The sequence below is a fragment of the Elgaria multicarinata genome, chromosome 9 (assembly GCF_023053635.1).
Source record: "Elgaria multicarinata webbii isolate HBS135686 ecotype San Diego chromosome 9, rElgMul1.1.pri, whole genome shotgun sequence".
Classification (NCBI taxonomy): Eukaryota; Metazoa; Chordata; class Lepidosauria; order Squamata; family Anguidae; genus Elgaria; species Elgaria multicarinata.
The window spans coordinates 35,000,944-35,025,788 of record NC_086179.1 but is presented as its reverse complement, the minus strand read 5'-3'; the positions used below and the strand labels follow the sequence as shown (position 1 = coordinate 35,025,788).

General features: G+C 43.9%; 1 protein-coding gene across 2 annotated transcripts in view; it reads left to right on the top strand.

The window, feature by feature from the left end:
• The window catches only part of TMEM184B (transmembrane protein 184B), a 40,991-nt gene extending 25,699 nt beyond the window's left edge, over positions 1-15,292 (top strand). The window contains exons 5-10 of one of the 2 annotated variants that reach the window (XM_063133541.1): positions 568-643; positions 4,186-4,277; positions 5,072-5,241; positions 9,132-9,320; positions 10,096-10,119; positions 11,248-15,292. In XM_063133541.1, coding sequence (XP_062989611.1) covers positions 568-643; positions 4,186-4,277; positions 5,072-5,241; positions 9,132-9,320; positions 10,096-10,119; positions 11,248-11,489 — 793 coding nt within the window. In that variant the 3' untranslated portion in view covers positions 11,490-15,292. The remainder of the gene's footprint in view (positions 1-567; positions 644-4,185; positions 4,278-5,071; positions 5,242-9,131; positions 9,321-10,095; positions 10,120-11,247) is intronic. The other variant, XM_063133542.1, reaches the window with a different exon arrangement.
• Positions 15,293-24,845: the final 9,553 nt, after the last annotated feature.

Genomic DNA, 24,845 nt, shown 5'->3' with positions numbered 1-24,845 from the left:
GGGAATTTCAGCAGGTATCCTTTGTATGTATGCAGCACCTGGTGAAATTCCCTCTTCATCACAACTGTTAAAGCTGCAGGAGCCCTGCCTTCTTGCTATAGCTATACTAGAGTGACCAGATGCAAAAGAGGGCAGGGCTCCTGCAGCTTTAACGGCTGTGATAAAGAGGGAATTTCTCCAGGCGCTGCATGCATACAAAGGACACCCACCTGCTGAAATTCCCTTTTCTATGCGACTGTTAAAGATGCAACTGTTAAAGATGCAGGAGCCCTGTCCTCCTTTCCATATATGGTCATCCTAAAGAAAAGGCACGGGCCCAAATTATTGTTTATTTACTTGTTAGATGGATTTTTAACTCTGCTCTCTTTATAAGCTAGAAGTCATCAGTCTGTTATCGAATCTTCAGATGTTATATCTGAATCCTTCATATTTTTCATTTTCTTTTATGTAATATAGTCATTATAACCATCAGCATAAGAAAACTATTAACAGCTACCAAATATCACAACCATTTAAACACCTTATTTAAACGTTTATTAATTAGCTATCCTGATGTATTGCTTTTAGGTCAAGCTGTATGTATGGGACTTGTTGCTTATGGGGAAAGACATACTCCATCGGATTCCTGAGATTTTGCAAACAGGTATGGTTTGACAAAACCTGATTGGAGAACTTGATGCTGCCACAGTGATGCTTCTCCCATGGGATTGTTGACACTCTTTTAAACTGAGTTTTAGGACAATTCTGAAAGTATGAGTACGGGTGTGGATTAATGTGAGTGTATGTCCCCTTGACAGTAGAAGGATCCTGTCCTTTACTGTGCTAATAATTTAACTAGAAATATCAAGGTTCACGTAAGTATGAAGCTCATACAAGTTAGCTCTGTGTCTGAAAATTTGGCCTCCGTTTTGAAAATTAGAACTGGGAGAAGAGAAGGATCTAGTTACACATAGCCATGTAGCCTTGAGGAAATGATGTGTGAGTTATGGAACAGGAAATTGTGAACTGAAATCTCACTTGCTCTGCTTATGAAACTTGCCACTTCACTTTTCATCCAGGGCCCCACTCTGCATTATAAAAAACCTGAGCTGCTGTTTCATTTAAAACAGTCTTCTCCAACCTGGTGTCCTCCAGCTGTTTTGGACTACATCTCCCAGAATTCCTGACAATCATCCCTGCTGGCTGGGCTGATAGGAGTTGAAGTCCAAAACTTCTGGAGGGCACCAATTTAGAAAAGGCTGATTTTAAAGATATAGGCAGAAAAAGAGTTGATTCAGGGACCACATGAGGACTACAACCCAGAACTCCAACATGGCAGATCCAAAGTAAACGTTCAGTACCTGGTCATGTTACTGATACAGTGAGAATACACTCACATCAGCCCATTTAGAAAAAGGTGGTGAATGTTCATTTGGTTCAAGATGAGTGTAGAAAAAGAGATCACATGGTCAAAGGTTCAAGTGAGACTTAGGGTTGAGGGAACATTGTGTGACCTAATACTTTGGAAGTGGGAGTATGGGCGAAGCTCTGAAACAACCTGGGTTATTTTTAGCCCATATGTGGTGTTAGGCAATGAGCATCTTTTTTAAATATTTGCATGAAGACATGTAGATTTCTGACTCAGCTGCCCAGATTGCTTGTGTGTACCTCATGATGGGCATTAGTTACAGGTTCTTGTGTGTGATTAAATGTCACATGCTCCTCATATGGGTCTTTGTGCATAAGGCTTGCAGAGGAAGCGGTCAAGCATGAGCCACAACTCTTCACCAAGGGAACCTCTCTTACTTTAATTGTAGTGAATAAATCGCTTTAAATGTTGCTGCTGACTCTGCATAAACTGTGGGGAGGAAGGCTGTCTCAGTCTGGCTGCCATGGAGGTGGTCATGAAGTGTGTGGGCATCGCTTATCTGCTCAACAAAGGGTTCCTCTGAAATCAGCAGTTGAAGCTACAGGTTTGACTGGATCAAGTCACTCTCCCCACCCCACCCCTGCCAAACCTTCCACCCCCATGAAGAAGGAGATGCACTGCTTGTTCCTGGGTTTCTGTTTGCCAGGGGAAAACGTGAACTTTGGAGGACATCACACAGAAGCTTGAATGGTGTGAGAGATGTCGCTGGACAGGTCCAGTTCCATACTAGCCTCTGATTTGTTGGTTCTTTCCTTGACTTCTGCCTGATGACAGAGTTAACTGTCTAGGTCACCTGCACCCTCTTGTTCTTCCCGTATGTCTTAACACTTTCTTCACCAGGAAGTGTCTAAAAATAAACGCTCGTGGGATTGGGCTGCAGGAAAATGATTAAACAATCCCCAGAACAGAGAAGAGGAAGCTCAGAAGCACAGTTTAACAATTAGCTTGACCTTTTCCAATTCACAACTTGGCAATGACTCACCGGCTGGCTTATGCTGGGATTCTTAATCTCCTTGAAGTCTTATGTTCACCACCCAAGAGCATCTTATCACAAGCAATCTTTTCCCCTCCGTTGGCTTTCTCCTACATATAACTGCCTCTACTGCTTCCCTGGTTACTACAAAGGAGGAGGTTCCTGCTGCAATCTTAGTCTTGCATGGTGTCACCCCTTCATAATATCTCTTGGAAAGCAAATGGTATAGCTGCCATTCCCTTTGCTGAGAGTGACGTGAATCATAAATTTGGAAGGGATCCAGTAGGTGATCTAGTCGAGGTTTGGGCAGAAGGTACATGTCCAGGTGTTTGGGACTTCAACTCTCAGAAGCCCCTGTCAGCATGGTCAATGGTCAGGAATCTCCCACCTCTGATCTAGTCCACCCGCCTGCACCAGGACATTCTATTACATATCTAAAACATTTCTAATGTGTTCACAGGCCATTGTCAGCTACTCATATTCTCTGCAATCTGGCCTCAAAAAATGGGAAAAGCTGCACCTTTTGTTTATAAAAGTATTTATATGCTACTTTTCAGCCCTGAAAAGGGCCCCCATACAATGGCTCACATTAAACACACACACACACGCACACACACACAGAGAATAAAACATGACAGCATGACACCCCATCTTTTCATTAAGGGACTGAATAAGCAAGTTGCTATAGGCAGATTTAAACAGGGTCTCTCTGGAGAAGTATGTACCCAGATGAGTTGATGGAGGACAAAGCCAACACACACACGGGTATATGGACAATAAAGCTTGTTTCTATCTTAAGGCAAGCTAATCTAGAAGAGGGAACTCAGTTTAAAGTATGGCACTAAGTTTAAGATGTCTGCTACTTCCCTCTGAGCAAAATTTTCAACTCCTACTCTTTTCTCTCTGGAATGTCCCTTTATATTAAGCAATGATAGAGAAGAAAGGAAGGAAAACCTTTGCCAAGGACACACATTCACTGCAAGCGACAAATAAAAGAAGATGATTCTGCAGTGAGAGAGGCCAAATGAAGAGTTATTGCAAGAAGAGTATCTGATGAAAACTATACATGGTCCTGCCCACCACTAGACCAATGCATTTGAGAACCACTAGGGCAGACATGCCAAGTTATGTAGAAATGTGGCACTCTGTTTTCTCTCTCTCTTCTCTTTATAAAATGCTAGGGTTTTTGAGTATTACAACAGTCTTCATTGCCCCTGATGATTAATTAATTGTGTACAAAACAGACTGCTAATATTTTTTCTGACCACCTTGTCCATCCACTATGAAAAGTATTTGCTTAGATTTACATCTATAAATATACCTTTGGTTTCTGTCTCTAGATTGCTGAGAACTAGTTCTCTAAGCTCGAAGCACTTAGAGCAAAATTTGGTCTTTAAAACAACCATATTGTCTATTTTTGTATGTCTTCAAAGTTTCCTGATAGGTTATTATTCTCCACTCTGCATCTTCTTCTTCTTCTTCATGGGGATGAAAGGTTTGGCAGGGCAGGGGTGGGAGAAACCTGGCAGTTCCTTGCTGTGGAGCAGATGGTGTGGTCTTTCTCAGTCAAACCTCGGGATTAGTTAGGCACCATCCAGTCTTCAGACAGAGGAGAAGCCATGTGTTTAAATATGCTTTTACCCTATGAAGAAAGGGTCAGTCTGCTTGAACAGAGATTCCTGGCCATAGTTCCATGTTAAAAGTGCTGCAGTTGTGGCTGAGGTAGGTAGATGGGACTGGTTAGAGTTTAAAGGCTAAGGAGATCTACTCATTGTTCTCTCCCTCCTTCCTTCCTCTTCTCCAGGCTACTCTGCAGTTCTGTGTGGTGAAGCCCCTCATGGCAATTATTACAGTTGTCCTTCAGGCATTTGGCAAGTACCGTGACGGGGACTTCGAGTAAGTAAATAATTTCATTATAAACAGGCTTCTTTGTCAAGAAATACTTAGCTGGCAGTTCTGTGAAGAACTTCTTTTCAAAAGGAAAGGCTCGCCTAGCCTAAGATCTGGGAGAATGAAATAAAGCCATGACTACAAGAATGTGCAATATCATGCATTGTGTTGGGTTCAGATCTGGGAGATGGATGGATGATATTCTGGAGGTGACAGACTTGACCTTGGGGGAGCTGGGGGTGGCGACAGCCAACAGAAAGCTCTGGCGTGGGCTGGTCCATGAAGTCACGAAGAGTCGGAAGCGACTGAACGAATAAACAACAAAAAACAACCTTGAGCAAGTTGCTCTTGGCCTAACTTCACAGAATTGTTGTGAGGCTAAATTTAAAATCTTTATTGTAAGTTGCGCCAAACCTTTGAGGAATAGGGTGGGAACAAAATAGATAGAAGGGCCTAGTGGCAAGACCACTGGGATATGTGCAGCCACAGGAGAAGATCTGGTAAAGCGTCCACATGTTGATTCCCAACAGATTTGGTTCCATCATATATACAGATTTTCTCCATAGCTGCCACATTTTTTAGACTCTGATGCATCCTGAATGTATTGTGAATGGGGGTTGCTATAATGTATGAAGTCATGATATATTATCCATGTGTAGCTTGGCATTGGGTCATTGTTTAGTGATGGAGCTGGGAAGGGTCATTTCTGTAAGGAGTAGTCTTTCTAATACTGTCTGAGAAAGAAGGCACTCAAGATACCTGAGAAACTGAACGTTCATGTGTGTGTGTTTTCCTTACAGTGTCACAAGCGGGTACCTCTACGTGACAATCATTTACAATATCTCTGTCAGTTTGGCCCTCTATGCCCTCTTCCTCTTCTATTTCGCCACACGTGAACTGCTCAGTCCCTACAGCCCTGTCCTGAAATTCTTCATGATCAAGTCTGTCATTTTCCTGTCCTTCTGGCAAGGTGAGACAACCAAAACAGATACCCGCAATCCACAAGCAGATACATCTGCGAAGGCCTGGTAAACTATTAAAACATGATGGTGATACTTGCATACAAGTGCAGTCCTATGGGTTGTGGCCTCGATGACCATAAGCCCCGAACCCAGAGGCTTACGAGCATCCTATGCAGGGCAGGAGGAGTGGCAGAGGCCATCTTTGCCACTCCATCCTCCCAACCTGCATTTTTCAGAGCGTTTCAGAGGGGAATGGAAGGAGCCTGGAGAGTCCTTGGGATAGGTCATATCCTGGCTGCTCCAGTCTCCTCCCCTCCCTGCCCACCAAATGCCCTCTTTCCCCTCTCTCTGAGGTTGGGTTTCTGACCTTGCATGCCAGCCAGCACGGTTCTTTCTGCAACGGCTGTGAGGGGGAGGGCGGTCCCTCTTACGGCCCCTTCGACACTGTCTAGGGGACATAGCATTGCGCCCTAATAGACACACAAATCTTTATCTCCTGATTTCGTAAATCCTATCTTAAGCTAATCACAGTCTTCATCTCTGCCATTTCTGACTGTTGCCTTCCTAAGTATTTTATTTATTTATTTATTTATTTGTTACATTTACGTATATACCACCCCATAGCCAAAGCTCTCTGGGCGATTTACAAAAGTTAAAAACAGTAAACATTTAAAAAGTATACAAAATTTAAAAACATACAAACAACAGTATAAAAACAACAGTATCTATTTAAAAACAACAGTTCTGCGGTCCGTTAAAAAACAAACTTAGTGTTGTTAAATGGTGTTAAATGCCTGGGAGAAAAGAAAAGTCTTGACTTGGTGCCTAAAAGATAACAATGTTGGCACCAGGCAAGCCTCATCGGGGAGATCATTTCACAGTTGGGGGGGGGGCACTACTGAAAAGGCCCTCTCCCTTGTTGCCATCCTCCGAGCTTCCCTTGGAGGAGGCACTTGGAAGAGGACCTTAGATGTTGAGCGCAGTGTATGGGTAGGTTCATGTCAGGAGAGGCGTTCCATCAGGTATTTATTTATTTATTTATTTATTTAAGTATTTTTATGCCGCCATTCAGCCAAAAAAGGCTCTCACGGCGGCTTACAAAAGTATTTCTTGACAGTCCCTGCCCACAGGCTTACAATCTAAAAGACATGACACAAAAGGAAAGGGGATTGGGAGGGAGGAGGAGGAGGGGGAAAAGGAAAGCAAACTCAGGCACTACAATCTTAGTTGGAAAGTTCAGCAGTTACAGTTGGTAGTAGGAGGGAGGGGGCTCTCAGCTGGAGCTGGACCCAGGCACGGTGGAGAGGGGCCTGGCTGCTGCTTCCTCCCTCACTGGTGGCCTCTGCAGAGACAGTTGGTAGCAGGATGGAGGGGGCTCTCAGCTGGAGCTGGACCCAGGCACGGTGGAGAGGGGCCTGGCTGCTGCTTCCTCCCTCTCTGGTGGCCTCTGCAGAGACAGTTGGTAGCAGGATGGAGGGGGCTCTCAGCTGGAGCTGGACCCAGGCACGGTGGAGAGGTGCCTGGCTGCTGCTTCCTCCCTCACTGGTGGCCTCTGCAGTATTGTGGTCCCAAGCCATGTAGGGCTTTATAGGTTAAAACCAGCACCTTGAATTGGGCTCGGAAACGTATAGGCAGCCAATGCAAGCAGGCCAGAATTGGTATTATATGTCTGAACCTCCTTGTTCCAGTTATCAATCTGGCTGCTGCATTTTGCACAAGCTGCAACTTCTGAACCGTCTTCAAAGGCTGCCCCATGTAGAAGGCATTGCAGTAATCTAATTTGGAGGTTACCAGAGTATGGACAACTGAAGCTAGGTTATCCCTGTATTCATATTATAATACTCACCTCTGCTCTTGACCCTCCAAGCAGTCCCACTGTGCTATAATAAGGTAACTCATGGCAGGAGATTTCAGAAACTCATTATTTATTCCCAATTGTTTCTCTTGATCAAGATAGCAAATATAAAATACTGTAGTATTTTTTTAGAATTACAAGACAGATTTTTTTTCTTCACAGTTTGTGCTTGTTCTGTTAACTGCATATCGTTTATTTTTAAGTGCTCCATGTGATTGGGGTGTCCTTGTTGGATCAGTAACCCCGTACATAATAAGCCAGTGGTTGCTCTAGTTGACGTCCACGTGCCGTATTGGTCACATTGCCATATAAGCCATAGGATGGGGAAAACGAGCTATGCTAGTGCAAAGCCTACATCTGCCACGTTGTGTGTAATAGGAATAACTGCTTTCCTGGGTCCAAGTTGGCCATCACTTTGCACCTTAGCTGGTGTTGACAGGTGCAGAATGGCACGTTTTGCAGGAGCACCAAACTGATTGCAGTTTTTCTGAACTGGGCTTAGTAACTATCAGCTCAGATACGATCAGTCATTTCCACCCCCACCCCCCAGATGATATTGGGGCCTTGATTTTTCTTTTAGTAAGTTCAGCATCCTAGTGAAAGGATTTTCCCTCATGCCTTTTTATGGGGATTCTGCCTTTTTATGGGGAAGTGAAAATGATTGATACTGCATTTTCTGAAAGGCCCATCTCTCGCCGTTTTCCTTCTGACTTAAAGTGCTGCTCTGTTAAGTAAAGTGAATGTCCCAATGTGTAGCTGTGCTGAGTGCCAAATGAACCCAAGGTGAGGATAGGAGTGGATCCCTGCTGACACAAGTCTTCCCTCAAGATATGCAGCAAAATGGGAGAAAATGGTCAGGCTGTGCAGGTGTACAGTTGGAGGATTCTGGAGATAAATAGTTTCTGCTGAGGACTGTGTGCTGGAGCAAGGCAGGAGCAGAGCTGAGAAGGGGGAAATGGGGCTGTACAGAGCAAAATGTGAGTGTATCAGGTAACAGTCAGTCCCTGAATCTACAGTCATTGCAAGTGAAGCAACCAAAGTTGAGCAACTTGTGACCTTCCAATTTAATAAGAGAGAGAGAGAGAGAGAGAGATGTTTGTGCTAAGATACCAGTGATTAATAACAGCCCACAATAAAGACCTGTGGAAATAGAAAACCTAAAGAAATATAATTCATAAAATATTTGTGAAATAGAGTGAAGTCAAATTTACAAGTAAATTATGAAACAGATACTGTATGTAGTACTTTTGTCTGTCTCCGTAGCCTTCTCTTAACCATGGAGGGGTGAGAGGGACACAATGGCCCTGTTCAGAAGACACTTAAACCATGGCTTTAACCACAGTGAATGAGGCTTTTTGCCTTATTCACCATGGTTAAAGCCATAGTTTAAGGTGTCTTCTGAACAGGGGCAGCTTCAGTTCTGCAGACATTCCCTGTCCCCTTCTTCCCTCCATGGCTAGGAGTGCCTCAAGAAGGCTTGCCTGTCTCCTGAATCTACTGCCAATCCATTCCAAAAGGAATGTGTAGGAGCCAGAGGGAAGGAACGTAGTAGGGTGTGTGTCGGAGCCAGGAGGGTGGGGAACTAAAGATGTGCTGAGCGGGGTAGGATCGAGCAAGTTGTAAAGGAGGGTGAGGTGTCTTGATTGGGAATATGTAGGGGAAAAAGTAACATTTGAAAGATTAGGGAGTACAATTCCATAAAGCATAAGAGGCAGTGTTGTAGAATTAATATGAGCAATAAATAGCTCTAATTTCTACCAGCCCAAGACTGATTGTGTTTGTGTGCAGATAAAATGTGCAGGGAGTGGGGTTTATAGCCCACTTTTCAACAACTATTCTCAAAGAAGGTTAAATAGGAAATACAGCTACCAATAAAATTTCAGCAGTAATAATAAAACATTGCAAAAGGGACAGATTCAGAACGGGCAACAAAGACAAACATCTACATTGGACTCTGGGCCCTTTTGCCAAGAGCTGTCCTCTGTGCTGCAGGGCATTCTCAGGCCCCGCTCAGTTCTTACAATACGTTTTTGTTCTGTTCAGGGATGCTGTTGGCCATCCTGGAGAAGTGCGGTACAATTCCTAAGATCCACTCAGCCAATGTATCTGAGGGGACAGTGGCAGCTGGCTACCAGGACTTCATCATCTGTGTGGAAATGTTCTTTGCGGCCATTGCTCTGCGCCATGCGTTCACGTACAAGGTCTATGCAGACAAGCGTCTTGATGCGCAAGGTATGGAGGCAGGGCACTCCTGGGGCTGTGGTGAGAGAAGGCATATGAACCCAGATGAGTTTATTCTCCCTTTAAACCATGTGGGCAGCTGAGCACTGCTCTTTGGTTGTATTTGCGCACAGGTCAGTGCCCGATCTGGTGTCCATTTGCCTATTTGACCGTGGATCTCTGTCAAATATGGGGAAATAGCTTTGGAGCAGTAGCCTTGTTGAGAAGACGGGGGGATGGGAGGGAGGGAGGGAGGGTGTGTTGGGGGGGGGGTGTCCCTGTGGAGATACTGAGGGCAGAGAAAGCCAGAGACCCACTTCTGGGGCAGCAAGAATATGTCTCCAGAGTGATGTAGATATTCGACAGTAAAGAGAAATCAGCAAAGTATGTCTTTTCCCTTTTCTTAATACTAATAATTGGGCTGACACAGCTAATCCTTTTAATATGAATATTGCACAGATTCTCTCTGTCTAGTTGCTTGGGGGGAAGGGGACTAGGTCAAGAGCAGTGTTGAGGGGGGTTGGGAGGTGTAGGCTAGGAATTCCACCTCTTACAAGATTTGGTGGTGGGCATAGCTAAATAGCAGGGTTTTGCAGTCTCCTCTAAAATCTTGTATTTAATATGTAATATACTAGGCTTGCTATCGAGTTGAAAATTATGACAGTGTCCTGGCGGAGAGTCTGAGATTAACCTGCCTTTTCAGACTGTTGTTTCCCATATCTTCCTCTCTTGTTTATTTTCCCCTCTCTCCTCTTTCCCTTGCTTTGGGCTCTGGTGTCTGGCGCAGCTGTTCCATCATATGGGCCATATGGTAGGTGCCGTGCTCTCTCTGCATTTGTTTCTGTTTCTCGTTGTTGAGACACCATTTGCTGCTATTACTCCTTTCAGGTCCCCACCTTATCTGTTCTGTGTGCCTGCAATTATGTACAACAAATGAATACATGTGGATCATGAATGCTTGGGATGCTTTGAAGGTTTTGCCTCAGTGGCTCTGACTACCAAAGAGGCAGGCTGTTTTTATAGTGGAAGTGGCTTGCCCCTCCAGTAGTGGGAATTGCTTTGGTAAAAAACTTTAAAGAACCCTTCAGTTGCGCATAAGAATCTCCACTGTGTGTACCTATGGTTTCTTTGACTCACTGCCTTCAATAATAAATGTCTTCATCTGTAAGACTCTTTGTTGATTTTGCTACAGCAGACGAAAATGGCTACCCTTCTGGAAATTGCCTTCAATTTGTTGGCTATATCCTTGATATAGTTTTATTTTTCTTTTATTTTTTTAACTAATAAAAAGGACATTCTTAACACATTGCCCAAACTGTAGGTTTCACAGTCATTTAAATATAAAATATTAAAATTAGAAGATGACTATTGTGGTTGGATTGTTAATAAAATTAGAAACGTTTGGAAACAGTCATTCTTCTTCTGCACCTATATGTGGTGTACACCATAAAGTCTTGCAATAACTCCTTTCCTCCATTCCCTACCCTAAAGTTTGACTTCCACTTTGATCTGGTTCCATCTTCCCTTCAGCAGACACTGAAGGCCCAATTTGAACAGTTGTCTGAACTCTCCCTTTCTCTCACTATCTTTCTCGCTGTCTTGGACAGTGGCCACCTTAAGCCACTTGGTACCAGATCTCTTTCCTCCTGAATGCATTTCCTATCCCTTTTCTGTCCTGTAATCTTCCCTAACCCTTGAAAGTATCAGTTTGCAACTTAGGTGGCGATCATTTTGCAACCTAGGTGCCTCCCAAGGGTTGTCAGCATTTTGTCCATCATGCATTTTGCTTTTGCGCTCTTCTAATCTCATGTCACCAACCCTCCTTTAGTTTCTGAAGTGAACTGCAGGCAGCTTTTGCCCAAATTTATGGGGGTATTTGGGTGGGGGGAAAGGGGGACTCTATCCTCAGTCATTCTTAACGTGCTGTCTTTTCCTCTAGGCCGTTGCGCCCCCATGAAGAGCATCTCTAGCAGCCTTAAGGAAACCATGAACCCCCATGACATAGTGCAGGATGCCATCCACAACTTCTCTCCAGCCTACCAGCAGTACACTCAGCAGTCAACCCTAGAACATGGACCACCCTGGCGTAATGGTGGTCACGTCATCTCACGCTCCCATAGCAGCTCTGGCGCCCGTGACAATGAGAAGACCCTGCTCCTGAGCTCGGACGATGAGTTCTAAGGGGGTGATGGATCACGACACACCCTGGAACATTCCCTTTATTTATTGAACCAGGAACGCAGGTCATAGCCCCACCTCCCTTTTAAATGGTGCTCAAGTCAGGAATGGGCACTTCCTGTTGCCAATTGTGAGCATGGACTATTGTGGCTAATATGAGTGGTTTGGATGGTCATTCCTAGACTCTTCCCTAAAGGCTTAACTGGAGCACGTTTCACTTAATAAGGAAGAGATAAAGAACACTTAAATCCACCTGGCATAGAGTAGAGCAAAGGCCCAGGATGAGTGGCACGCACTTTCTTTGGGGTGTTTTTTCTGCTATTTTTTAAAGAGGAGGGCTGGTGGTAGAGGGGTCAGGCTCAAGAAACTTGAAGAAAAGAGGCTGTATCTTAACACATTTGTTAAGATGTTTGGATATGACTGGCTGAAACCAGAAGCAGCTGAGATTTCTTTTCCCCACTGCACTACTAAAATGTACTTCCATACACATATTTCTGGGTAGTTATTTGGGATGTATAGGTTGAACCTCATCCCTAAACATTGTCCCATTATTAACTTTGACCAACTTTGGGATCATGACCAGAATTCCCGTTGGTCTTTTCCATGTGTGATCTGCCTCTGCCAATGATCAGCATTGGGTACTTCAGAATGGAGCAATATTCTGTTTTAGAATAGGGGAAGTAGAGATGGGGAAAGGAAGAGAAACAACTTCTGGATTGAAACGGTGAGCAGGTCTTGAAGCCTCTTTCTCCTTGTTGAAGTGGAGGGCGGATTCTGTGATGCGTTTCTTGCCCAACATTTCAAGAGATTACAAGGCACTTCCTGAAAAAATAGGATTTGCTCCATCTATAGAGGAAAAGGCATTTGGAAGATGATGATGGGCACAACCCAGAGAGGAGCTCTCACACAACATACTGCCCCTTATATTGGATGAGGATGCCAAGAGGATTGAAAATGCACATCCCATCCATACACTTCAGATGTGCCTCTGATCTGCGTACATGGTGTCTGATCCAGCTATTGAATCCACATGCAAAAGTCTGCTTTCCTGCACAGATTTCCATTGCTGGTTAGATCATGTGTATTTAGGCATTTATTTCTCCAGTCATTAATTTCATTCTCTTTTGTATTCTCTCTTGTGAAGGAGTTCTACAAACATTGATATTAAAATGTCTTTACCGCATCTAACCTTCTTCTTAAGAGCTGTATATTCTTATGTTTTAAATTCCAGAACATCTGTTGCAAGTTACCAGGTCTCCTTGCTGTTTGTCAATATTTTACCTTTGTTAATAGTTAATTTTAAGTGCCAGTGGGATAGAGTTTGCCTGAGATGGTGAACATTCCATCTTCTCTTCCCTCACTCTTGTACTGGGCCTGTTGTAGTTTGGCTAGGAGTTGAAAACATATCTATGTGGTGTGCAGCTATTATATTGCCGTTACGTTCGCTACAGCCCATATGATTTTTGATTTTTGATTTTTTTAAAAAAGTATATTGATTTTCTATTGACCTTGTTAGGCCTGGCCTGAAACTTTATTGAAAGTCACTACATAAGAATCGCAAGACCCCTTTCTAAGCTGAAAAGCATGCTGGTTGATGGCTTTTCCAAAAACCTTGATATGTTAATGATTTAAAGCTGGAAAGGACAATATAATTAATTGCAGTGTACTGCACTTCTCTGTTGCTGTTGTGGTTACTTGTGCCTGTATTAACACTGCCCACAGAAAAGGGGAATAACATTAGACCTCGTCTTTCCCTGACACCTCTCTCAATTTCTCTTCCTCATCTACTATTAGAAATGCTAATTCTGTTCTAAGCTGCTATATGTCTCTCCTCCATAGTTTGTTGTGGTTTTGGGGCACCTGCTCTCTTACGGTGCTTTTATGGAGAGTCTAGATAGAAATGAGGATCTCTGAGGTTTGGCTTTTTTTTTTTGGTTCCTTTTCTCTGTGCCTTAATGTTCTCGCTCACACACCCCACCCCACACCATGGCTGATGCAGCTCTCAAGGGCAAGCGCCGAACCCTTCAAGTTTTGCTTCGTTGGGCAAGAGTGTGTTTGCTTGGGCCTTGGCAGGTTTGCCAGGACTTGGGACTTTTCTTCCTGGGGGCATGGTTGTGCTACTGCTGTGGTTTGCATTTCACTCATTCCAGAAGGATGGAGGTGGAGCACAACAGCTCCATCCATATTCCCTGCTCAAAAGAGCCAGAGGGGTTGGCAGCTCAGGAGATAAAGGAAGCAGAAGAAGAGAAGATGTAAAAGCAACACGTTTCTGTAAATACAAAATCATCCCTCTCATTGCAGTTACACCTGGACAATATATTCTTGTGGGTTGACTTTTAAAATCCTGTTGCTTCTTTCTTTTTCTTTTTTTAAAGGAACCCTCAACTATCAGTACCCCCATTATTAAATTGTAGTATATCAAGCAGTGATTTGTGCCACTGTAGCGGTAGCATGATCCTAAGCTCTCTCTGCCTTCTCTTCTAACACTAGATGTGGTTGTATTGAACTTCTGAGAGTCTTTCTTGCAGAACCTTGCCAGAGCAGCGCAACTGCATTTTCGCAGTTGTGCAGCTCTTGGTGCAGAAAAACTACATGCTGCTCTTGCACCAGTTGTGGAGCTTGGCTCAGGTCTCTGCACCTATGGGAGAGGATAGCTTTTTTGTGCGATCAGTAGGACCCTTTCATGTAATGGCATGACACAGGGCTAGGTTTCAAAGAGCCCTCAAATGAACTTTTGCTTGTTTGGTTCCTTTTCACTTCTGACTTTGGAACAGAGGAGGAGATGTTGCTCCGTTTACTCATACCTGCTTCTGGGAGACTGTTCGTCTCTGCCCCATTTGGCTTCCATATAATTCCCACCTGTGTTCCCATTTGCAATTCACACTGTTACATTTACTTGTGATGAGTCATCAAGGTGAGCCCCCTTTTTGTATGGTATGGGTGAAGGCTGTACTGCTGACTTGCAGGTATTTCAGTGTTGGGAGGAGTTCTCTCTATATATTTTTATCTTTTTTAAAATGTAGACCATATATAAATATATAATGTGCATAGGAACTGGCTTTTCTTGAAGCTTCCTATAAGTAGTGGTTTCAAGTAGATATAACCCTCTCGGAGCAAGAACGAGGTCCAGTAGCAACAGCATCCCCCAACCTGGTGCCCTCCAAATACAACTCCCAGAATTCAGGGTGAGAGTTGAAATCCAAAATACCTGTAGGGCACCAGGTTGGAGATGGCTGAATAATAGCAAAAGGTCTTGAACTGTGTGAGTTAAAAAAAAAAAAGAGCCATATGAAAGAACCAGTGCAAAGTTATTTTTGATTGGTGTGTGTGTGTGTGTGTTTTGCTGTGGGCCCAAAGAGCTTAACCCTCCATGCAGCCATGATCATGCATTCCAATTAGGGCTTCTCAGAAGCTGATCATTTTAATATACATGTGTATATTAATATACATTTAATATACATGCGTATACATCAATCCCAACAAAATGCTCTTGGCACTGCTCTCTTCCTTGCCCTGCTCTCTCCTTCCCCTCCTTGTTTTTTTTACCATGTAACAAACCCCCCTCGAATTTTGTTTTTACTATTTTTCCATGTAGTTTAGATATTTGTATATAAATGACTGGGATGGGGTGGGGGAGAATACTCTGTATGATAAGAAAGAGTTACCTAGTTTTGTACCTATCATGTAATAACTGATGTGCGCTCAGAGACAAGCTGTTGTCTCTGTTTTGGTCTTTGTGAAGTTATACTGCTCTGCGAAAACAAGAAAATATGACAAATAAAAATATAGAGATAATATAGATTGTACTTAATATGTCTCTGGCTGCTCATTATTGTCTGTTCTCTCCACCCCACCCAGTTCTTCCACATAGGTTCTCACTGCCTGGATTCTATGCTTTAAAAGAAATGCCACTACTGTGACTTATTCTGTATCTTGCAAATGCTGCAGTTTACATATTTTGACAGGGAGTGAGCTGATGAAGGAACTACAGGAGGTAAGGACTGGAGGCCATGGAAAAGTTCAAGTACCCTTCGCCACTGGAATTCATTTCCCACCCATTCTAACATAGTGGAGTTTTGTCTGTTCATGCTTTCTTGCACCCATCATCTCTCTCTCTCTCTCTCTCTCTCTCTCTCTCTCTCTCACTTATATGCCTCACATAACCAACACACCACATCTTCCACGCTACACTGCTCCTATTCGTTAGAGGTAAGTATAGAAATGTCAGCTAGTGAAAAGTGTTGAAGTTACCAGCGTGAAAGCAGGATATGGACAACTTCTCAGTCCGCTCTTAGCCGCCACCTTAACATGGCATAACGCCGCTCAACCTTTGTCAGTTCCCTTGCAGGTGTTATCTTTTAGTACTCAACTACTAAGCAACATTGGCAACAAAACCCTTATCTCCTCTCTCTAGTGGCTAGCTTATGGTGAACCAGATGTATTCAGCATGACTTGAATGCTAGAAGTAGTACCATGACAGCCCCCAACTCATGTCCCTTCTCCTAGTGTAGGGCATTGTGTTTCTTCATGCCCCGCTTCCCCACATACACACTCCTTTCTTCCTGGGCATGAGGCAAAGGCTGATTTCATCACCTTTTCCTAGCAATGGCAACAGGAACTTCGGAAGTTGGTGCGGCTAAGCAAGACCAATGGGGTAGAACAGCTAGAACCCTGGTTCCAATGAGGAGCCTTGGGGTGAGAGATACAGATAGGCCAAAGTGTCTTGAAATGTGGAATTGTGAATCTGAACCTTCGTAATCTCTGTTTTTAAAGATTGAACTACTGTGGTTAAGACATGTTTTATGTCAGATCTAGTATCCTCGTGGAGGTATTTAATGGGCCTTTTAAAAAAAGGCACTAATGGGAAAGTGGTAGATCCTTAAGTGTCTACTAGCTATGTCCTTCTGGCCATCACAAGTAGAAAACTGTTGCATGTGTAGAGGGAGGGAGATATTGAGCCTTAACTCCCCTGGTCGGACCATTAGACTCTCCTTCCTGATGACGTCAACCAGTTACCTAAGACCTCAGAAGGAGGGAAGAGAGTTAACTATCATCCATGCTCTTTTCCCTCTGCTTCAGTGCTTCTTCTGGCCCTGAGAACAGTTCATAAGAACCACTGTTTCTCAGCCTCTCCCACCTCCAGAGTCTTCAAGGCAGCACTCCAAGCTGCATCCATTTCCTTTTCTATCTCTGCCTTCATATTCTCAAGGAGGCCTTTGCTTGTGAGTAGGCCTTTATCCTAAGCAGGCTCTAGTCTCTGCTTCTGGGTTAGGGAGCATTTTAGGATGTAGTGCCTGTAGCCTTGTGCTCCCCTCCTCTGGGTTTGGCTGCCAGGAAGACAACAGGGCCACATCCTGCCTCCACATCTCAGCCTTCAGCTTGAGGTCCTGTCTCCTTTGCTGTCTCCCCTTGGCGAAGATCTGGCACCTACCTTTTGTGACCTCAGCATGGTAGGATTAACCCCCTGCAATAACAACATTAGTGGAGTGACACTTCCTCATATCCCTAGAAGGACAATGACTGTTTCAGAAGACTGCTGGCTAATGGTGAGACTACACTTTCGCTTCCCTAAAAGCCTAAAGTCGGTGGCTGACTTGCACTCTACTGCAGGAGGACAGAGAAGGATTACATTTAAACCCTGCGTAGTTGTGCATTCTAGATCTTGCCAAAGTAGGCGGCAAACAGCATGAAATGTTGATTCAGTGTTTTGATTCTGGGATTGTATTTAATCCTAACCACCCTCCACCCCTTCGCATGTGCTTTGTGGCTTAGCTCACATAGTTGAGGCATCTTAGATCTCTCTGCTCAGCAGAAACTTTCGTATAGCATCCTTTGTTCTTCTTGCTCTGCTTTGTTCCACTTTAGGGGCTGAAATAAGTGTTAATATAAAATAGTGGTGGGGAACATGGGGCCCTCCAGGTCTTGTTGGACCACAGCTTCCATCAGTCCTAGCCAGCATAGGGTGACCACATGACCAGATTTGCCCGGATTTGTCTGGGTTTTTGACGGCAAATCTGGGTGGGGGAGGGGAAATCCGGTTTTTTTTCCAAAGAGCAGCTCTAATGGGAATTAACAAAAATACTTATAACTCTGTCATTTTTTAAGATAAAGGCATGAAACTTGGCACAATGGTAGCTCTTAGGAAGGGCTTTAGTCATACCAAATTTGAAACAGATCCGTTCATCCATTGATTTTTTAGGATTTTTTTAAAAATTGAGGTTTTAAAATTCTTATTTTTAAAATAATCATTTTTAAAGATAAAGAGATGAAACTTTGTTCCATGATAGGATTTAGGTAACGCTTTAGCCACACCAAATTTGAAACAGATCTGAAAAACAGATCTGAAAAATCCATTGATTTTTTTAGGAATTTTTTTTAAAAATGAGGTTTTAATTTTTTTTTTTAAGCTGTCATTTTTAAAGATAAAGTGCTGAAAGTTGGCACCATGATAGCTTTTAGGTAGAGCTTTAGCCATGCCAAATTTGAAACAGATCTGGGGCCAGTAGCAAACCCTGTTAATAACAACAGCAGCTTGCAATGAGTGAAGATACAGTCAGAAAAGATATTTGAGGGAAGGGGAGAATGTAACACACAGAGTATACCGTAGCAAAAGCTTCAAAGTACAACAAAACCTACAAAAGTAGGAGTGAGTGAAGTTAATTTCAGATACATTGAATCTCTCACTTGTTCTTTATTTCAGTGATTTTAACATTAAGATGTTATGTAGAACAGATTTATCTTAAATGTGTGCTGTAAAATCAGACATGTGACCAAGGCTATGTTCAGGTGGGCACGCCCCCTTGGTACTGGACACGCCCCCTTGGGGGCGACCATGTTGTCCTCCTTTTTGGTTTCCAAAATATGGTCACCCTAAGCCAGCATAGTTAACGGTGAGTGACAATGGGAGTTGCTAGCCTCCAAAAATTGTTGGACTGGACTGCAGTTCCCATCATCCCTCTATTGGCTATGCTGGCTAAGGCTGATTGGAGTTGGAGCCCAACAATATCTGGAGGGTTACATGTCACCCACCTCTAAAGTACAGGAAGCGCAAAGTTCTCAGTAAGCGGCACATTACACCTACAACTCTTCACCTAACACATTCAAACTATATTCAGTGTTGTAAGGGGTGTGGTCAGATTAGCTCATATGTTCAACTTTGGGAGGAAGGTTCAACAGCATGGTGTAGTGGATAGAGTGTTGGACTGAGACTTGGGAGATCTGGGTTCTAGTCCCCACATCGCCATGAAACTTGTTGGGTGACTTGGGGCCAGTCACTGATTCTCAGCCTAACCTACCTCACAGGGTTGTTGTTATGAGGATAAAATGGAGAGGAGGAGGACTGTGTAAGCCGTCTTAGGTTCCTTGCAAGAGGGGAAAAAGGTGGGATATAAATGTAATAATAAATAAAATAAAACAGTGCTAGGGCATCTGGAAAGTGGTTGTCAATTAATTGCCGGGGGTTTCTCTACATCACTGGCCAATTTTGTGTTAGGCCAAACTAGTACCTGCTCCTAGGAGCCTTACAAAGAATGCTGGATGTTGTTGGCCTTGATCTGATCCTGCAAAGTACTTCTGATGTTCCTAAGCAAGAGTGCAGGATCATTTAACATAGATTACTTACACCTTAACTATGAAGGACCAACCTTGACCTGACATTACTCACCAAATCAGTAATGGTATGATTTTTTTTAAAAAAAAGGAAATAGAAGCCGTAGGGGCTAATCCAGATAGGGACTGTGGGAGGAAGGAGCTTTAACTATTTGCCCCTGCTGTGGTCCTGAAACAGACACACATGGCCCTGTGGCTGCTATTTATATCAGGAGGAAAATTCCCACTGGCACCTGACACCAGAGTTTGAATTACAACCATGATAGGAATAAAAGATTCAAGCCTAACCCATTGCCATAATCCCAATCTGGATCCGCCTACCATGTCTACTTTACCCATTCAATTTTTTTAAAAAAATATTTGAATAACATGTCAGTTTGGCCATAAGAAATCATGAATATGCACTCTTGGTGGTGGTGGTTCCTCCTCCTCCTCCTCCTCCTCCTTCTATTATTACATGATAGAGGGGTACAAAATTATGCATGGTGTGGAGAATGTGGATAGTGTAGGGTGACCATATGAAAAGGAGGACAGGGCTCCTGTATCTTTAACAGTAATGTAGGAAAGGGAATTTCAGCAGGTGTCAATTGAAGTGGGTGAAATTCCCTCTCCATCACAACAGTTAAAGCTACACTAGCTATAGCAGAGTGGCCAGATACAAAAGAGGGCAGGGCTTCTGCAGCTTTAACTGTGTTGATGAAGAGAGAATTTCACCCTCTTCAATTGACACCTGCTGAAATTCCCTTTTCTACATTACAGTTAAAGATACAGGAGCCCTGTCCTCCTTTTCATATGGTCACCCTAGGATAGTGAGGCATTTTCCTCCCTCTCTCAAAGTAGTAGAACCCGGGGTCATCCTATAAAGTTGATTGGTGGGAGATTCAGGACAGATAAAAAGAAGAATGTCTCCACACAGCACATAGTTAAATGATGGAAATCGCTACCACAAGATGTAGTGATGGCCACCAACTTGGATGCCTCTGATACTGAAGGTAGCACATAGCTGTCTACTAGTCCTGACAGCTATGTGCTACCTACAGTATCAGAGGCAGTATGCCTAGATACACCAGTTACTGGTGAACACAGGTGGGAGGGTGCTGTTGCACTCGTGCCCTGCTTGTTGATTCCAGCATAGCTCTTATGTTTTTATGTAGAGCTATATTTCACTTTTTAGAACTTAAAGCAGTTTATACAAGATTCTGTCCCATCAAGGCACAGACCAAATCCAGGTCTGCAGTGGTGGACTTGTGGATTCTAAGTACATATACTCTCTAACTCACTGGCACGTTTAATAGAGGCCTGGTTCTCACAAGGAGGGGTGTGTGTGTGTGTGTGTGTGTGTGTGTGTGTGTGTGTGTGTGTGTGTGTAGTTTGCCATAACCACATGAACAGAAAATATGAATATCATCAGATTGGTGTTGGAGGAAATAGCAACCACACAACCTGGTTTAATGCGTAAACCAGGCCTAACATTGCTTTGACAAAGGAAACAGAACAGTAAATCTATCTAGGCACCTCCCTCCCATTTCAAAGTATTATCATTAATTCCCCTTACTGGAGGCAAGATGCATGTGGTGGACCCAGCGGAGTTAATTCTTTGCATTGGTGTTCACTGCAGAAGATACAGGACAGATGCCTGTGCCTGAACTGATGTTTTCAGGAAGGGAGTCTGAGGAACTGAAGCAAATAGTGGTGATAAAAGATGAAGTTCTCAACCTTATTGACAAATTGAAAGCAAATAAATCACTGGGCCCAGATGGCATCTATTCTAGAGTTCTCAAAGAAGGTAAATATGAAATTGCAGACCTCCTCACAAAAATATGCAACATGTCCCTAAGCTCAGCCTCTGTACCAGAGGACTGGAAGATGGCCAATGTAACACCAATTTTCAAAAAGGGATCCAGGGGGGATCTGGGAAATTACAGGCCGGTTAGCTTGACATCTGTTCCAGGTAAATTGGTTGAAAGCATTATTAAAGACAAAATTAGTAAGCATATAGAAGGGCAGGTCCTGCTGAAGAAGAATCAACATGGCTTCCACAAAGGCAAGTCCTGTCTCACTAATCTACTAGAATTCTTTGAGAGTGTCAACAAACATGTAGACGGGGTGATCCAGTGGACATTGTTTACTTGGACTTCCAAAAGGCTTTTGATAAAGTCCCCCACCAAAGACTCCTGAATAAACTTAGTAGTCATGGAATAAGGAGAGGTCCTCTATGGATCAGTAACTGGTTAAAGAACAAAGTAGAGAATAGGAATAAATGGTCCATTTTCCCGATGGAGAGAAGTAAATAGTGGGGTCCCACAGGGATCGGTATTGAGACCAATTCGTTTCAGCTTGTTCATAAATGATCTGGAATTATGAGTGAGCAGTGAAGTGGCAAAGTGTGCTGACGACACCAAATTATTTAAGGTTGTTAAAACACAAAGGGATTGTGAAGAGCTCCAAAGGGATCTCTCCAAGCTGGGAGAGTGGGCATCCAAATGGCAGATGCGGTTCAATGTAAGCAAGTGTCAGGTGATGCACGTTGGGGCAAAAAAACCCCAACTTCAAGTATAACCTAATGGGATCTGAGCTGGCGGTGACCAAACAAGAAAGCGATCTTGGGATTGTGGTGGACAGCTCGATGAAAATGTGAACCCAGTGTGTGGCTGCTGTAAAGAAGGCAAACTCCATGTTAGGCTACTAGCCCTGATGGTTGTGTGCTATCTCCAGTATTTGAGCCAGTAAGCCTGTGTACACCAGTTGCTGGGGGACATGGGTGGGAGGGTGCTGTTGCACTGTGTCCTTCTTGTGGATCCTTTGTCGACAACTGGTTGGCCACTGAGCGAACGTGCTGGACTAGATGGACCCTTAGTCTGATCCAGCATGGCACTTATGTTCTTAATTGGGAACAGGGTGTCTTTGAGCTGCTGGTGACTGCCTAATTTCCCTTCCTGCGTAGTCTCCTAGCGACTTGTAGGTCTGCTTGTTCTCTCGTGTATGTGAAGAGGATCCTTGCTTTGCAGTGATGGCAATGCGAAGGAATGTGGACTGGGCGAGGCTTCTTGCCAAACTCACTGACCTCCAGGTAACATTCCAGGGATTCTTTCACATGCTTGCTTCTGCTGCCCTGCTCACTGTTCCTCTCATTTTTAGCATAGTTTGTAATCTGGCACATATTCCCCCCCTCCCCCAACCTATATAGGCACAAAGTCCTCATTTAAGTATTTTGATTATATTAAACACCCACCCACACTGCTTTGCTTGTGGAAATGGCAGCTATCATTTTTACATGTTAGTGTTGCTGGTATGTGGCGAGATGCTGTTGTGGTGGTTTTCTCCAAAGTCAAACGACTTAGGTTGGGCTCTGTAAACAGTTTACTTTTCATTAAGGCAACTTAAGGCTTCATTGTCACTGACATCGTGTTCAGTGTCAACAAAACTAGTTTGTTTTAGATGCTCTGTGCATCAGAGGCCTACAGTTTAACACTGATGATTTAAGTGAGAAGTGGAAAACCTCAGGCCCAAGGGGCTAAATCCAGCCCTCCTAGGATTTCCCAATACTTCCCTCCAGCATTTCCCGGATCGCCACAACCCCTTTTCCCCAACCACCGATCATTTGTTAGTTTCTTGGCTTTTGTGCAATTACACCCCCATTCTAAAAGATCAGAATGCCTCTGCCCAAGGCGGAGTTCCTGGCAGTAAGAGCTTGCTCCTTCCTGGTGGTTCTATGTGGACCTATGGCCTGACTGGAGCCCACCAGAAGAACGGCCTTCAGCATGGTGGCCTTTTCTTTGGAATTCCCTGCCCCTGGAGGTCAGGCAGGCGCCGACACTGTGCTATTTCCGGTACCTCTTGAAAAGTGCTCTTTTCCAGGAAGCATTCCTCAACTGATCAGCCTCTTGTTGTTGTTGTTGTTGTTGTTATAAATTGAACAATTTTAATATCCTGCTTTAACGTTTTTCTCTTTTTGCTGTTTAATTTCTTAAGTTCATCACTCTGGAATCCATTTTAGATATGGAGTGGTATATAAATAGTGTAAATAAAACAATAAATAAATAACAGCCCCGCCCACCTCAAGAATGCCACTTCTCTGAAATGAAATTCAGACCTCAGAGGTTCCCCACCCGACTGAAGATGTAATGTACTAGAAACGGAGAGATGACTTAAGTGTGAAAGCTTTGCCCGAATTGGTTGGTAGGATTCTAGTATTGGTACGGCTTAATTCATACAACCAGCTTGGTGCACTACCACCTTTCCAAAGTTGTTGGAACAGCCACTAGACTGCTTCCCCACCAACTTGGCTCACCACTCTATCTGTGTTTACTGGGTGATGACAAGGCTTCCCAAACTTGTTTTGAAGTTTGTGGTGCCACATGACAAAGCAGTCATACAATTGCTTCAGGACACAATCAAATTAGGAAGCTGCCTAATTCAGAGTCAGACCATTGGTCCATTTAGCTCAGTATTGTCTCCTCTACACTAACTGCTAAGAGTGCTTGACAGGGGACTTTCCCAGCCCTATCGGGAAATCCTAGAAATTGAACTAGGGTCCCTCCCATAGTTTGCAACACACTCAGTGGAGAGTCAATAAGATGTATGCAGTGATAAGATGGAGAAGTAGAAACCACAAGCCAAACAGCTTGTATCAAACTCAAATTAGTCACACACCCCCAACCCTCATTTCCATGTACAGAACCTTTTGTAGGTGTCGTAGAACCACAATTCTGATTTTTAGTCATTGAACTCAGGTGTGTTTTTCCCCCTCGGTGGAAGATCTAATTTAAGCTCAGTCTTAGTGGCACGTACATGTTTTCTGTAACAGAATAATTAAACATGTGCTCAAATAAGTCCTATCGATTTCAGTAGGAACTAAATATGATCCAGCCAAAGTTAAGTGTCAAGTTTACTTCTGCACTTCCTTTCACCTCCGTCGTTCACATGGCCAAATTCTAGAAGGAGCTGTTCAATCGACACTTTATCACATGCCACTTTGTTCACATGTCTTGGTCCAATTGTACTACTGTTAGCTAGATGTCTTCTCTTGGATCTCTTGGGGTTGTGAAGCTGCCATGGGACAAATGTTTTTGCAACAGCAGCTGTCCTGTAGTCTTGCACCCTCAACTGTACCGGTCTTACTCCAGGTTGCACATATGTTACTGTTACCATCGACATGAAGAAAGTGGTAGAAAGGGTTTCATTGGCACCTGTTGGATGTTTGCCTGCGCTGTGGACAGCAATGATTAGCACCACTTCTACCATCAACTCCAGTCCAAACACACACACCCCAGTTGTTCAGAATACCAGTTGGGGCTACCAATTCTCCTTGAAGCAATTGTTCATCCATTTATTCACCCATTCTCTCGTATCAGGGGTGCAAAACGTTAGGCCTGAGCCCCAGACCTGATCTTCTGTATTTTCCAATCCAGCTCTACTCGGTTCCCAGACAGCCACACACCCTTTCCCCCTCCCCCAAGTACCAGCTTTTCCAATTTTTTGTGGTTTACCCCCCATTCAGGAAGAGCAATCCTATGGCCCCCTAGACAGCATCCAGGGGACCGTAGGATAGTTTGGATCCGGATGCAGGTGTCCAAGCTCCATCCCTCTCTTCCTGGCGCAGAGAGAACCTCACTGGCTGTCTTTCCAAGGTCACAGAAATGCCCTCAGAGGGAAGGAAATGGGGGCTTTCCCATGAGCGGGAAGGGCACTGGGGAGACCGGCCGAAGAGGAATCCTCCAGCCTCCTTCCCTCCCCTCCCCAATGCCTCAG